The 15189-nt window shown below is 33.6% G+C and overlaps 1 protein-coding gene across 4 annotated transcripts in view; it reads left to right on the forward strand.

Annotated features, from left to right (window-relative positions):
• Positions 1-15189, forward strand: part of DENND4C (DENN domain containing 4C) — a 128314-nt gene that overhangs the window by 43585 nt on the left and 69540 nt on the right. For all 4 annotated transcript variants that reach the window (XR_014296852.1, XM_082656166.1, XM_082656167.1 and 1 more), the window contains exons 5-10: positions 857-1026; positions 3814-4052; positions 5616-5682; positions 6729-6787; positions 7671-7815; positions 10940-11115. Coding sequence is in view for 3 of the 4 variants with exons in the window: in XM_082656166.1 (XP_082512292.1) it covers positions 857-1026; positions 3814-4052; positions 5616-5682; positions 6729-6787; positions 7671-7815; positions 10940-11115 (856 nt within the window). In the remaining variant the exon portion in view is untranslated. The remainder of the gene's footprint in view (positions 1-856; positions 1027-3813; positions 4053-5615; positions 5683-6728; positions 6788-7670; positions 7816-10939; positions 11116-15189) is intronic.

Genomic DNA, 15189 nt, shown 5'->3' on the forward strand with positions numbered 1-15189 from the left:
TGACTTTCAAGTGTTTAAACTAGAGGTGGTCTGTGTATTAGAGATATTAGAGGCTAATGAATTGATGCCATGTAGCTACTTTATTCTAAAGGGTCTTTGTTATGCTTCTCAGAGTGCCCCCTGCTCCTGCTTCCTTGATCTCGCAAACTCTGTACAGAAACAAGAGTTTCTGTCTCATTTACTTTTCATGTTACATTCATTTTACACTGCTGCTCTCTCAAGAAAAGTTTAGGGGCTGTGATAATTTCTGCTGCCTTGGCATTATTTCATAACACTTGTCCCTTCCCTGAATTTTTTTTTCTCCCCACAGAAGACTAACTGAAATAGTTGATAAATTTCCCTGTATGTTTCTTGCCTTCTCTAAGATGTTGGCAGTATGTAGGGAAAATACATTAAGATTAATGATCCTGTTGAATAGAGTTTTAACTAGTATATTTAATACATTTTAATTTTACAGTGAACTTTAAGTCCATGGGTAAAAATAAATGGTAAATTTGTTATTTATTTTAATTACTGATATGGCAAGAGAAAAATTGATCTTGAAATTTCACACAAATATTTCTGTAGAATGTGCTATTAAAATATCCTATTAATATGTAATATGTAAAACATCCTATTAATATGTATCCTATTAATATGTAATTAGTAACTATTTAAAAGTAACTATTTAAAAAAAATTATCGGGAGTTCCCTGGCAGTCCAGTGGTTAGGACTTGGCGCTTTCACTGCCGTGAGCCCGGGTTCAATCCCTGGTCACGGAACTAAGATCCTGTAAGCCGTGTAGCACAGCCAAAGAATAAAAAATAAAAAAATAATAAATAGATAAATAAGTATCATTATGTCCTTTCTCCAATAGGTTTAATTTTTAGGTATCCAGAAGAGGACTATGAGTCATTTCCGCTCTCGGAATCTGTCCCTCTCTTCTGCCTTCCGATGGGAGCTACGATTGAATGTTGGGATCCCCAAAGCAAATACCCGCTTCCAGTTTTTTCAACTTTTGTCCTCACAGGCTCTTCTGCTGAAAAGGTATATTTTTTCCTCTTTTATTAAACCTATTTTGTCCATGTTTTTAACCCATAAAATGATTACTATAAGGTTAATGTGAATGTTAGGATTATTTGGACACAATACATTTCTGTTTACATTTGTACTTCAATGCCCAAAGTGAGAAGTCTACATGAAAATTGGGATCAGGATGCTGATACCCCTTGAGTGTCTATAGGAGCACATATAAAGTCTCTGGAGAGATACCCTCAAAACCCAGGCTTCAAGATGAGATGCTAGTGAAAGTTAGAAGACATAGGTACCATAGGAAGAATCAACAAGACACAGAGCTGTATTACACCCTTAAGATATTGAAATGATAGAATAACAATATCAAAGATATTATAAATTGAATATATAATTGAAATTATTCAAGACCTAATAGAGGGGCTCAGAACATCAAGGAAAGAACAGGATATTTTGAAAAATGAGTAGACAGGTTGGAAAAAGAATCAAATGTCTAGAAATGAAAATATCCATAAAATTAAAAATGTAATGAATGGTTTAAACAGCAGATAAGTCATACATGAAGGAAGAATTAATGAAGTGGAAAATAGGTTATCTTGAAAGTGGCACAGGAATACATAAAATATAAAAGGAGTTTAAAAATGCAGAGGATAGAATCAGATGGACCAACAGATATTTAATGAACCCCAGAAAGAGAGACTAGAAAAGGGAGAGACAGCATTTTAAGAGCTAGTGGTTGATTGAGAGTTTTCCAATGTTGATGAAAAATTGAGTTTTTCAGGTTAAAGATACACTCTGAATCTTCAGCAGAAAAAAAATAAAAGTATAAAACCACCTGTTTTCATATTATAGTAAAATGATAGAATACCAAAGACAAAAAACAACCAGAAGAGAAGACATACTTACTTATAAAGGTATAACTATTAATTGATGGCTAATTTCTCAACAACAACAGTGAGGGTCATAAGACAAATAATACATTAAAATTGAGGGAGTAAGTGAAGATAGTTTAAACAGTATGCAGAAAGCGCTAGCCATAAAAGAAAAGATGAATAATAGGACCTCACTGGAGTTAAGGACATCTGTTCATTCAAAGGTACCATTAAGAAGGTGGAAAAGCAGGCCCCAGGCTGGGAGAAAGTAATGTGATACTGTACGTGTTCCATAAGGGTCTTGTATTCAGAATATTTAAAGAACTTCTATATTGTCAGCAAGGATAAGAAATAACTCTGTGGCCCAACAGGTATACACCTGAGCATATCCCAAGAGAAATGAGTATATATATTCTCCAAAACACATGTATATTTATATACTTTATTGGTAATAGCCAAAAATTCAAAACATGTATAAACAGTAATAATAACATAGAATGATAATTTAAAATAAAAGAGATGGCAAAAAAGCAATATTAGGAAATAAAAAGTAAATAAAACTACAGATCTAGTAGAAATTTAAAAATTGAAAACTTTCTTAGGAAGTTTGATAGAATAGCCAATTTTATTGAAATGTGTAACTAACCAAGGCTGACTCTTGTGGAGCAAACAAAAATACATCTGTGTCCTCATTCTCCAGTCTTCAAGTTTACAGCCACTGTACTGAAGACAATAATTAAGGTTAAGTATCCAGCAGTGTCTGGAACATAGTAAAGTACTCACTAAATGGAAGGCCAGTACTATATTGACTGGATTGCTTACAAGTAAGCTAACTGTTTAGCTTAATAATCATTTATAGTTTCTTCCTTTGAAAGCAATAAATATAAATGAATATTTTAATATCTTCAAACACTTAAGCATTACCAAAGTTACTTTGACCAGTAGAGAACAACAAATCCTCATTGTGATGCTTTTGACATATTGCTTGTTAAGAACCCCAGAGATGACTTTGAAATAATTGTATCTGAGAGTGTTATTTGTATCTGTAAAGATAAGGGTTAATGTGATATAACAGACACACATACATATGACATATATACATACACATATGTATATAGTGACTAAACAGTTAAAAGATTTATAAAAGTATCACTTAGCCATTTCTAGAGCGTTTTCATCACTCTAAACAGAAGTTTCTTCCACTCCTATCCTATGTCTCTCTTTTCTACTATGTCTCTACCAATTTGTCTATTCTAGGTAGCACATATAAATGGAATCATATAATATTTGTCTTTTTGTGTCTGGCTTATTTCACTTAGCGTAATGTTATCAAGGTTCATCCATGTTGCAGTATTTATCAGAATTTGAGTCCTTGTTAAGGATGAATAATATTCTCTTGAGTGTATATATAGTCAGCCCACCATATCCAGGGATGCCCAACCTGTGGATCCGGAGGGCCGACTGTACTACATCATTTTATATAAGGGACTTGAGCATTCATGGATCTTGGTATCTGCTGGGGGTCCTGGAATCAACCCCCCTCGAATACTGAGGGATGACTATACTACATTTTGTTTATCTGTTCGTCTGTTGATGGACATTTGGGTTGTTTCTATCTTTTGGTTATTGTGAATAATGCTGTTACGAACACTGGTGTACAAGTATTTGTTTGAGTCCCTGCTTTCAATTCTTTTGGGTATATACCTAGGAGTGAAATTGCTGGATCATAGGATAATTGTTTAACTTTTGGAGGAGCTGCCAAACTGTTTTCCCCCATAGCTGCACCATTTTACATTCCCATCAACAATGTTTGAGATTTTTTTTTTCATTTACCTGTCATATGCACTCTAAGCAAATACTTCTTTTGGAAAAAGAGAAATTAATTTTTAAAAACACTCAAATTTTACAATGGAATTTTTTTACTCTGTAGGTATATGGAGCTGCCATCCAGTTTTATGAACCTTACTCTCGAGAACTTCTAACAGAAAAACAGCTTATGCAGCTGGGCCTGTTGACACCTGTGGAGAGAAAAATGGTCTCCAAATCCATCAATTCAAACAAATGCATTTGTTTACTCTCACACTGGCCTTTTTTTGAAGCTTTTAGAAAATTTCTCATGTTTATCTACAAACTTTCTGTGTCTGGACCACATCCTCTTCCCATTGAAAAGTATGTATAATGATTTGAAGGATGTCTGGTGAAAAAATTGGATGTATATATGTACATTTCATTGTTTACCTGACTTCAAGCATCAGAGTTGAAAGGGAAGGAGAGTCACAGTCATTCTACTTTTTGCTTGCTCCCTTCTTCACCTGAATCATTGACTCTGAATTTAAAATTGAGGAGTGGTGGTGAGGATGACCAGATAAAAATCTTCTGAGAATTCAGCTGAGGAAGAAACATATATACATTATATTGTATGTGTTCTTCCTACTCATTCTTAAATAACCAAGAGAAAAATAGCTGTTGTTGCACACACACCCCAACTATCCAAATGACCATTGCAAGTTAAACATCTCTAAACTGATGTAGAAATTAATGGTGTTAATTGATGTTAATTGATTAATTGATGTTAAAAGTAAGGTTTTGGTTTTAGCATTGATAGAACTCTACATGCTTTCCCTTTGATTTGTAATTCTCTTCATCATGGAAATGTTTTGTAAGCAAGAAAAATAGATGTGGAACCACTGTCTTTTTAAAACCACATCTTTTCTGACTTCTAGTGGCATTTTGACTTGTTTATTATAGTAAATAACTCATGTATCCTGCTAACAAAGCAAGTCAAGATCTTTGGTGGAAATGTGTTATACTGTGTGTAAACAGATTTTTCTTAAACTTTGCAAAATTTCACATTATAGCAAAAAGATTATCAGTGAAGCATACTAGTTTAGTGGATAAGAGGGGGCCAGTTACCTGTAGGTTTTAAAGTAATGCTGCTCAAAAATCAACTTTATAAAATAGTAAAAGTACTATGCAGAAACACATCAAAATTTGGTGTAGCAATATGGTTTCAGCTTTCTTGTTGTATTACTGGAATGACAGTCTAATGGTTCATAATTCTAGATTTAACTTTCAGCTGTCAGATTAACTTAAAATTGATTGGAGTAAATTTAATGTTAATAATAAGTTAGCAGCCTTTTGAAAAATTAAGGTTCTATGAAATTTGTGAAAAAAAAATCAGTGTATATCATCAATTCTTTTTTTTCAGTTGAAGTAATACTTTGCATTTAGTGGCTCCTAAGAGCTCAAAACTTTGGAAAGACTTGAGTTATTATGTATAGGTGGAGAAATAGGACAAGTGATTTGCCCGAAGTTATAGTGTAAGAACTATATTAATTTAATTAATATTATTAGATTGAATTCTGTATTAGTTTTGATTCATTATATCACAGTTAGTTGCTCCCCATACTGATACTGATAACCAGGGCAATAAATGTTAGCTTCTTTCATGAAAACTATATTCATGTTATTCTTATTTTCCTGGTGATAATAGGGTATATTAATCTGGACTTTTAATCAGGAAATACATTTTGCATTTTAGAAGTTGCATTCCACTCATAGTGGAATGAGTACATTTATTTACACTAAGTAAATGTATTTATTTATTTAGCTTAAGTTTTAGGTAAGTGGCTTTGTCAGGTCCAGGATGATGAATAATGGTATTTAAGATCTGTTCAAATCCATGAAGCATTTTAGAAAAGTAATTATCTTTATTTCAAAAATTTTTTCTAGGCACATTTCACACTTTATGCAAAACATCCCTTTTCCTTCACCACAAAGACCAAGAATCCTGGTACAGGTAATAAAAAACAGTATGTCTGAAGGGAGTGCTGCATATGTTCATTCCAGTCATTGCAGTGTGGGGGCTATGGCCCTTTTGGTTTGAGGCGGAGCAAGATGCATCCATGAAATCCTTGAATTCTCTGTATTTTATATCTTTAGCTAATATTCTTTGGTACTGTTTTTTTGAATTTTGGGTATACAGAATTGGAATAATTACAATACTTGGTTCATGACATCATCATTGGTTCATGTGTGGCCTTTATGTAGCCGACTTTACTAATGTAAAACCCAAAATTATGTTGAGGGCATGTTTTTAACATTCGAGTGACTAATAGATATCAAATGTGAAATTGGTTATGGTTGGAAGGCGGAAGTGAAGCAGTCTATAATAGTGTTGTTAAAGGACCAGTTTCTTTTTATTTCCAGTCAGTGGCAGACCTATATAAGTATATAGCTTGTGACGTAAGCAGCTTACCATATGAGATCAGTATAGACGTGAACAGGTCTATTCCCTGTCCAAAGACATGAGTTCACTGATAATGTACTTGGATATGAGAGCAGTGTCAGAGTGCCATGAAAGTTTCTAAATTGCTTTCTCTCTATTTATATACTGTTCTTCCTGGACCAATAACAGTTTGCAGACTGATCTATAGAGGCAAGCTATTTAAACATTTTTTTCTAAGATGGTTATTAACATTATATGTGTTAGTCAAATATTGTTAATCTTGAATGTATTTCAGTTCAGCAAATATTAATATATATTAAGCAATTGCCAAATAGAGAGTAAATAAATTGGAGGCTTTTAAAAAGCAGTTATTCCATAATTTTTAAACAGCTGTATTTTAATCAGTTAACTGAATCAAAATTCAGTTGAATTAACCATTTAATTTTAAAGAACTATATACTTCTAAGTAAATAACAGCTATTGTTTTATGTTTTAGTACATGTTTCCAAAACTGTTTCAGTCTGCCTATTAAAACTGTTTTCCATTTTACCCTTGATCTAAATATTTAGGTTTCAAAATTGGCTTGGTTAATTTATCATTTTTTTTCTTTTTTTAAGCTATCAGTCCATGATGCGTTAATATTTTCACAACCAGTTTCTACACCTTTACCACTAAGGTAATTAATGGTATATAAAATAATACATTTGTTCACTTGGAGCAGAATGCTTTAAAATATTTTAAGGGTTAGTATAATAGAGTTGTGTTATCTTTACAAACTAAGAATAGCCTTAATGTTTCTAACTTTGATAGCTGGGGCCATTCAGCATTTTAAAAATGGAACACTTAAAGAAAGTTGCAAGATTGAATGTGGGGAATACCTCCCTTTTCCTCTCATCTCCCTTCCGCATATCCAGTTGCTTACTAAATGTTCAAGGTGAACTGATTTTACCTCCTAAAATGTCTTGAATCTATTGGCTTCTCTTCATCTGTGTCACTAGTCCAGGCTAGCATGATCTTTTACCTGGACTACTTCATTATGAGCCTCTTAATTGGCACTGTTTTGGTCTTGTCTTTCAGTTTTTTATCCACACTGCAGCCAGTGTTTCCTTCTGAGAATGCAAATATAAAATTGTTGGAGAATGCAAATATTTTTACTTTGGGCATAATCTCTTGTTGTTTTCATCCCTTCCTCTAATATGCTTTAGTCACAGTAGGTTTATTTCAATTTCTTGAACATGACAATTGCTTTTCCTTGCTTCAGGACCTTTGCAAATGTTGTCTCCCCACCAACCCCTACCTTCTTTCTTTAGAGCGCAGCTCAAATGGCTGTTCTTTAGGAAAATCTTTCCGATAAATGCCCTTGTTGCCAAAGGATGAGTTTGAATCATTCTCCTATACCATCTTATTAAATTTGCTACTTTTCAGTGATAACTAAATCAGGACTTGAAATTAATATTAGATTTTCAATTTATTAATATTTAGGAAATAATTTAATAAGCAAATCTTAGCACCTTTTGGTGAAACAGTTCATAATCACCTCTTTTTCTCTCCTTTTCTAGTGGAGCCAACTTTAGCACCTTGTTAATGAATGTGGGTCCTGAGACTTGTGCAACACTGCTGCTCTTTGTTTTACTTGAGAGCAAGATTTTGCTGCATTCTCTTAGGCCAGCTGTGTTGACTGGAGTAGCTGAAGCTGTTGTAGCTGTAAGTATAGAATTTTCTTTTTAGTGCAGAATTCTTGACAGAGAATTTTTACTCTAAAGGGAAATTTCCTTCAACCAAAGCTTTGAAATTACCACTAAATGTTTAACATAAATGTAGTAGGATGGCAAAGAGAAATACTAAATATAAAGAAAAAAAGTGATTTCTATTGAGAGAATTTCAATTTCTAATTTTTCATATTTTAGAGTTCTTCAGAGAATCTATATGATTACATAATAATAGAACTTGTGAATGAAACTTACTTTATTAAATGAGAAGCTCTGGTCAATTTCAGCTGCCCTAAAATTGTGGACATGAATTACATGACTAATTTCTCCCAATTTTAACTTTTAGTCATTGTGAGCCAGTAATGTATAGGAAAATCTAGGTGATTGTGAAATTGGATAATGTACAGATGTTTAGCTATTGTGAAAAGCATAAATAAAAGTTAAATCAAGTCCTGTTTTAAAACCTCTTGATGGCTTCCCATTGCAATTAGAAGGAGGTCTGATCATGTAGGGCTTTATAGGTCATAATATAGAATTTTGGATGTTCTATTTCTCTAACTCTAGTTTCCATTATTTGTTTAATTTAAAATAGCTGACTCTCCTCTCTTCCCTTCCCCATTTTACTCTCATGGAAGTAAGGACCTTTTTTAGGTCTCTTTTTTACTCCTGTGTCCTCAGCATTTATCACAGTTAAATAGCATGGAGTAAACACTCAATAAATACTTGTTAAATCAACAAATGGGGTATGTCTCCAAGTTATTAATCTGGTCAGAGAAATGCTGCTAGGACTGAAAACAGTAATAACCATTTGAGATGGTTTATGGGGGGCAAAGATCCTAATTATGTACTAATTTTCCAAGCCTCCACAGTTACATGTAAAAGCAGAAGTTGTTATAACATGAAAATATTTGTTAATGAACTGACCAGTTTTAGAAAGTTCCCACTCAAATATTTCTTCCTATAAAACTTTAGGGATTATCCATGCCCCTCTGTCTGAATCTCTGTGGCCCAGTCTCTTGCAATGTGAAATCGGAAATCTTATTAAAATGCAAGATTGCATGAAATTTATGTAACCGATGTTGGAGAACAGCCTGAATTGCTTGCAAAACTATTGATAAATGAGGATTTGATAGTAAGGCAAATTACCATTTAAAGAGGAGAAAATTGAAAAGAATCCTGACAGTTTAAATTCCTCAAAAGGAGAGTGATTTGAATATCAAAGAATATTGAAGGGTTAATGGAGCCCCATAGCAAAAATTGATGGAACCAATGGGTATTCTTGTAAAATTGACATTGTTTATGATTGTGTGCAAAAGTCAAAGGTGAAGACAAGGGTGTCATATTTTGTTGTCCAGTAGTTTTATTCTGAAATTTCTTATGTAGTTAGAGGTGTAACGTACCTTTTGTTGAATGGTAGATGGTCAGTTTTCCCTGGAGGAAATCTGAAGTCCCTGCAAGGTCCTTTGCGAGTAGTTCTATCCCTCTGCTCTCTGATACCATTTTCTACTTCTCTCCCTCTTGCTCACTCTGCTCCAGCCACGCTGGCCTCTTTGCTACCCCTGGCACATACTAGGCAGTCCCCACACCTTAAGGCCTTTGCTCTAGCTGTTCCTTTTCTTCGAAGCGCTCTTCTCCTAGATATCCCCTTGACTAAAACCCTCACCTCCTTCAAGTTTCAGCTCAGTGTCACTTTCTTAATGAAGCCTACCCTGTTTGGCCTATTTAATAATACAGCCTGCTTTCCCCCTCTCCTCTCTCATGTTCTAAACTCTCATCGCCTTTACTTTGCTTTACTTTTTCTTTTTTTCGTAGCACTTAGCGCTCTCTCACATGGTATATATTTTATTTATTGTGTCTTCTTTTTGTTTTCTCTCTTCCTGCTAGACTAGGTGTTGGCAAACTGTGGCCTGTGAGTCAAATCCTGGCTGCCACTTGTTTTTGTAAATAAAATTTTACTGGAACATAGGCCATTTATTTACATAATGCCTATGACTGCTTTCATACGTGAAGACAGAGTTAAGTATTTGTGACAGAGACAGTGTGGCTTGCAAGGCATAAAATATTCTTATCTTTTACAGAAAAAGTTTGCTGGCTCTTATGCTACACTGTACATTTCATGAGGGCAGGATCTTTGTTTCATTCACTGTTACAGCCCCATCATCTAGAACAGTTCTTGGTACATATTAAGTGCTCAATTACTAGAAAGTAAATAAATGACTGAAGACAGAATTCCAATTCTGTATAACCATCTGGAATAACTGGCAGAGGTAGTAAATGCTATAGGTAATTATTTGGGGTGAGTACTGATGGGTAAGGTAAGAATTGAACTAGATCTTGAAATATGGCAAGGATTTTTGTAGTAGAGGAAAGATTTTGTCATCAGTGATTAAAATTTTAATATTGATTATTAAAATTTTAATTTTTTTTTTTTTACTTATCAAAACTTGTCTTTTTTCCGTTTTAAAAAGAACACATTGATACAATTAAGGTAGAGCTTTATAAAGGAAAGCTGGTAAAGATTGTTGAGGTATGTTTTATATTGACTAATATTTTTAAGATGCCAAGATTCACTGAAGTTGGATAATATTATGTTTATTTGGGCAGTTACAAAATTTTTTTGGTTGAAATTTTTAGTTGACTATTACTGTTCCCAAGAGAATCATTTAAATTTTTTTAGTTCTTGGTGTTCTTAGTTGGATTTTAGTCAAAGGTTATCTTGAAAATTAACAGATGGATGAAATGCGTCAGAGTTAAAGATCATGAGTTCGTTTTATAAAATTTTGGGCTATTTTTTCTCCTCTTTCACTTTCTCCATAAAATGGGAATGTGGATTTTCTATAGGCATTAGAAGAATTAACATGCAAAGAGCTGTTAGCATTTTAATTGTGCTTATGATCATTGTCATTCTTGAAGATTTTAATCACATTGGTTCATAGTATTGCCTAGCAGTGTTTTATAGTCATTTAGTTTTTGGAATGAAGTTTAATATAGTCATTTAGTTTTTGGAATGAAACTAGACTTAAATGCTCTGTAATGGTCTCTTTCAGTAGTATTAGTTAATTACTAATTCTCATTGCAAATTTAAAACTTGGTTAATTTTTTAAAACTTTTTTTCCCAGATGATCTTTCCATTCCAGTGGCAATGCCCATATATTCCCCTTTGTCCTCTTTCACTGGCAGCCGTGCTTAGTGCACCTTTACCATTTATAGTTGGAGTTGACTCAAGGTATTTTGATCTTCATGACCCACCACAAGATGTTGTTTGCATTGACTTGGATACAAACATGTTATATATGTAAGTTGATTCTTTTTATATTATCTTCATTTATATTTTTCCCCACATGTAGTTATAGCTCATTGAAAGCATATACAAATATGCTACTTTTAAAAGTTGGTAATAAGTCTTCAGATTCAATGCAATGATTCTCAATCAGGACAGGTATCAGAATCCTGGAATGTTGTGTGATTTGAAAAAGATTGTGTTCAATATTATAATAGTTTATATTGGATAATAATGTTAACAGTAGGCAGGAGATATTTATGTTTATCAGAAGAGAATATGGATTATTAAAAAAAAAAAGGTTAAAAACACTGCTTTCAGAGCTCAAGAGATGATGCGCTATCTAGGTTTAGTTCAAAATCCGTGTGTAAGCTCTTAAAAAATGGGTTTACCTGTTTGAGTTTGGTCACGATATAGGGTAATATGCTGTTTTCTTAGTTGTCAAGATTTGAATTTTATAGGGATTACAGAGAAATTGATATTAAAAATCAGTCAGAGTTTGTGTTTACTGGAGGTGATAAATATGTATAGCAGTGGTGTAACTGAGGGTTCAGAGAGTAGAGCACCACACTAATAAAAGAAGATTCATCCATCCAGTTCTAGGTGGATGTTTAGGAGCGCCCTCTGCAGCCCCGTCCTCACAAAAACAACAAACAACGTGGGTAAAGGGCAGTAAGTACTGAAACTTCCCTAGTATTAGTGCCAAATTCCAGGTCCTGGAGTGCTTTTCTTCTTTACTGTTTGATACTGGCAGAAAATGAATAGAGTAAGAATTTGGGATGAGACCTCGATGGTTACAGCAGTAGAATTGGTTGGGAAAATAGCCTTGAGTGAACCAGAAGAATAACTTAAGGAAGGAAGAAAACATTTAATATACCTTAAAAAATAATTTTGAAATGGATCTACCATTGTATTTTGAAAACTGTGTAATTGTGGTAGCTCTTTGCTATGTTTGTTTATTTATTTGGGTTTTCAGTACTTTAAAAAAATCGAAGTATAGTTGATTTATAATACTGTACTATTTTCAGGTACACAGCATAGTGATTCAGTATTTTTACAGATTATATTCCAATAAAAGTTATTAAAAGGTAATGGCAATAATTCCCTGTGCTATGCAGTATATCCTTGTTGCTTATTTATTTTATACATAGTAGTTTGTATCTCTTAATCCTATACCCCTATCTTGCCCCTCCCCGCTTTCCTCTCTTCACTGGTAACCATTAGTTTGTTTTCTGTATCTGTGAGTCTGTATCTGTGTTTCTGTTTTGCTGTACTCATTTTTTTTTATATTTTAGATTCTACATATAAGTGATATCACACAGTATTTATCCTTCTCTGCCTAATTTCACTAAGCATAATATTCTCTAGGTCCATCCATGATGCTGCAAATGGCAGAATTTCATTCTTTTTTATGGTCGAGTACTATTTTATTGTATTTATATATATATATATAATCTTTATTCATTCATCTGTTGATGGACACTTGGGTTGCTTCCATGTCTTGGCAATTGTAAATCGTGCTGCTATGAACAATCAGGTGCATGTATCTTTTCGAATTAGTGCTTTCATTTTTTCTGGATATATTATATACCCAGGAGTGGAATTGCTGGATCATATGGTAGTTCTATTTTTAGTTTTTTGAGGAACCTCCGTACTGTTTTCCATAGTGGCTGCACCAGTTTACATTTCCACCAACAGTGTATTAGGGTTCCCTTTTCTCCATATCCTCGCCAACATTTAGTTTTTGTTGTCTTTTTGCTGAGAGCCATTCTGACAGGTGTGAGGTGATATTTCACCGTTGTTTTGATTTGCATTTCTGTAGTAACTAGTGATGTTGAGCATCTTTTCATGTGCCTGTTAGCCATCTGTATGCCTTCTTTGGAAAAATGTATTTTCAGGTTTTCTGCCCATTTTTTGATTGTATTGTTTGCTTTTTTGATAATGAGTTATATGAGCTGTTTGGATGTTTTGGATATTAACCCCTTGTTGGTCGCATCATTTGCAAATATTTTCTCCGATTCCATAGGTTGTCTTTTTGATTTGTTGATGGCTTCCTTTGCTGTGCAAAAGCTTTTAAATTTAATTAGGTCCATTTGTTAATTTTTGCTTTTATTTATTTTGCCTTAGGGGACAGATCCAAAAAATACTGCTATGATTTATGTTAAAGAGTGTCTTGCCTATGTTCTCTTCTAGGAGTTTTATGGTTTCAGATCGTCTATTTAGGTCTTTAATCCATTTTGAGTTTATTTTTGTATATGGTGTGAGGGAATGTTCTAATCTTATTGTTTTACCTGTAGCTGTCCAGTTTTCCCAGCACCACTTATTGAAAAAACTGTCTTTTCTCCATTGTATATTCTTGCTTCCTTTGTCATAGATTAATTGATTGTAGGTGCGTGGGTTTATTTCTGGGCTCTCTGTTTAGTTCAGTTGATCTATGTGTCTGTGTTTTGCCAGACACAAAACATGCTGTTGCTGTTTTGATTACTGTAACTTTGTAGTATAGTCTGAAGTCTGGGATGGTGATACCTCCAGCTTTGTTCTTTTTCCTCAGGATTGCTTTTGTAATTTGTGGTCTTTTGTGGTTCTTTATGAATTTTAGGATTATTTGTTCTATTGCTGTGAAAAATGTCATGAGTATTTTGATAGGGATTGCATGATTGCTTGGGGAGGTATTGGTCATTTTAACAATATTAATTCTTACAATTCCAGAAGAGCAAGGGGTATCTTTGCATTTCTTTGTATCATCTTCACTTTCCTTCATCTGAGTTTTCAGAGTGTAGGTCTTTCACCTTCTTGGTTAAGTTTATTCCTGGGTATTTTATTCTTTTTGATACAATTTCAAATGGGATTTTTTTTTTTTTACTCCCCCTTTCTGATAGTTCATTATTATTGTAGAGAAAAGCAACAGATTTCTGTATATTAATCTTGTATCCTGCAACTTTGCTGAATTCGTTTATTAGTTCTAATAGTTTTTGTGTGGTGACTTTAGGGTTTTCTTCATTTTTTAAAAAAATTGAAGTATAGTTGATTTACAGCTCTACAGCCAAGTGACTCAGTTATACACATACAGACATTCTTTTTTTGTGTTCTTTTCCACTGTTGTTTATCACAGGATGTTGAATATAGTTCCCTGTGCTATACAATAGGACTTGTTGTTTATCTGTTCTAAATGTAATAGTTTGTGTCTGCCAACCCCAAACTCCCAGTCCTTCCTCTCCCTCCCCTCTTGGCAACCACAAATCTGTTCTCTGTGTCTAGGAGTGTGTTTCTGTTTTGTAGATAAGTTCATTTGTGTCATGTTTTAGATTCTAGAGTTTTCTATGTAAAGTATCATGTCATCTCTAAATAGTAACAGTTTGACTTCTTCCCTTCCAATTTGGATGCTTAATTTAACGGGAAGGCTTTCAGCTTTTCACCATTGAGTATGATGTTAGCTGTGCATTTGTCACATATGGTCTTTATTATGTTGAGATATGTTCTCTCTGTACCCACTTTGATGAGAATTTTTATGATGAATGGATGTTGAATTTTGTCAATTGCTTTTTGAGTGTCTGTTGAGATGATCATGTGTTTTTTGTCTTTCCTTTTGTTAATGTGGTGTATCACATTGATTTTACATATTTTGAACCATCCTTGTGTCCCTGGAATAAGTCCAACTTTATCATGTGTATGATCCTTTTTATATATTGTTGGATTTGGTTTGCTAATATTTTGATGAGGATTTTTGCATCTATATTCATCAAAGATACTGGCCTGTAATTGTCTTTTTTTGTAGTGTTTTTGGTTTTAGTACCAGGGTAAAGGTGGCCTTGTAGAATGAATTTGGGAGTGTTTCATCCTCTTTAATAATTTGGAATAGTTTTAGAAGGGTAGGTATTAGCTCTTTGTTATATGTTTGGTAGAATTCCCCTGTGAAGCAGTCTGGTTCTGGACTTTGTTGGCTGGGAGGTTTTTTTTTATTACAAATTCAATTTTACTGCTAGTGATTGGTTTGTTCAAAGTGTCTGTTTCTTCTTGATTCATTCTTGGCAAGTTTTGTATTTAGAAGTTTATCCATTTCTTCTAGGTTGCCCAATTTGTTGGCATATA

This window comes from Grampus griseus, assembly GCF_964374135.1.
Source record: "Grampus griseus genome assembly, chromosome: 6".
NCBI classification, from domain to species: Eukaryota; Metazoa; Chordata; class Mammalia; order Artiodactyla; family Delphinidae; genus Grampus; species Grampus griseus.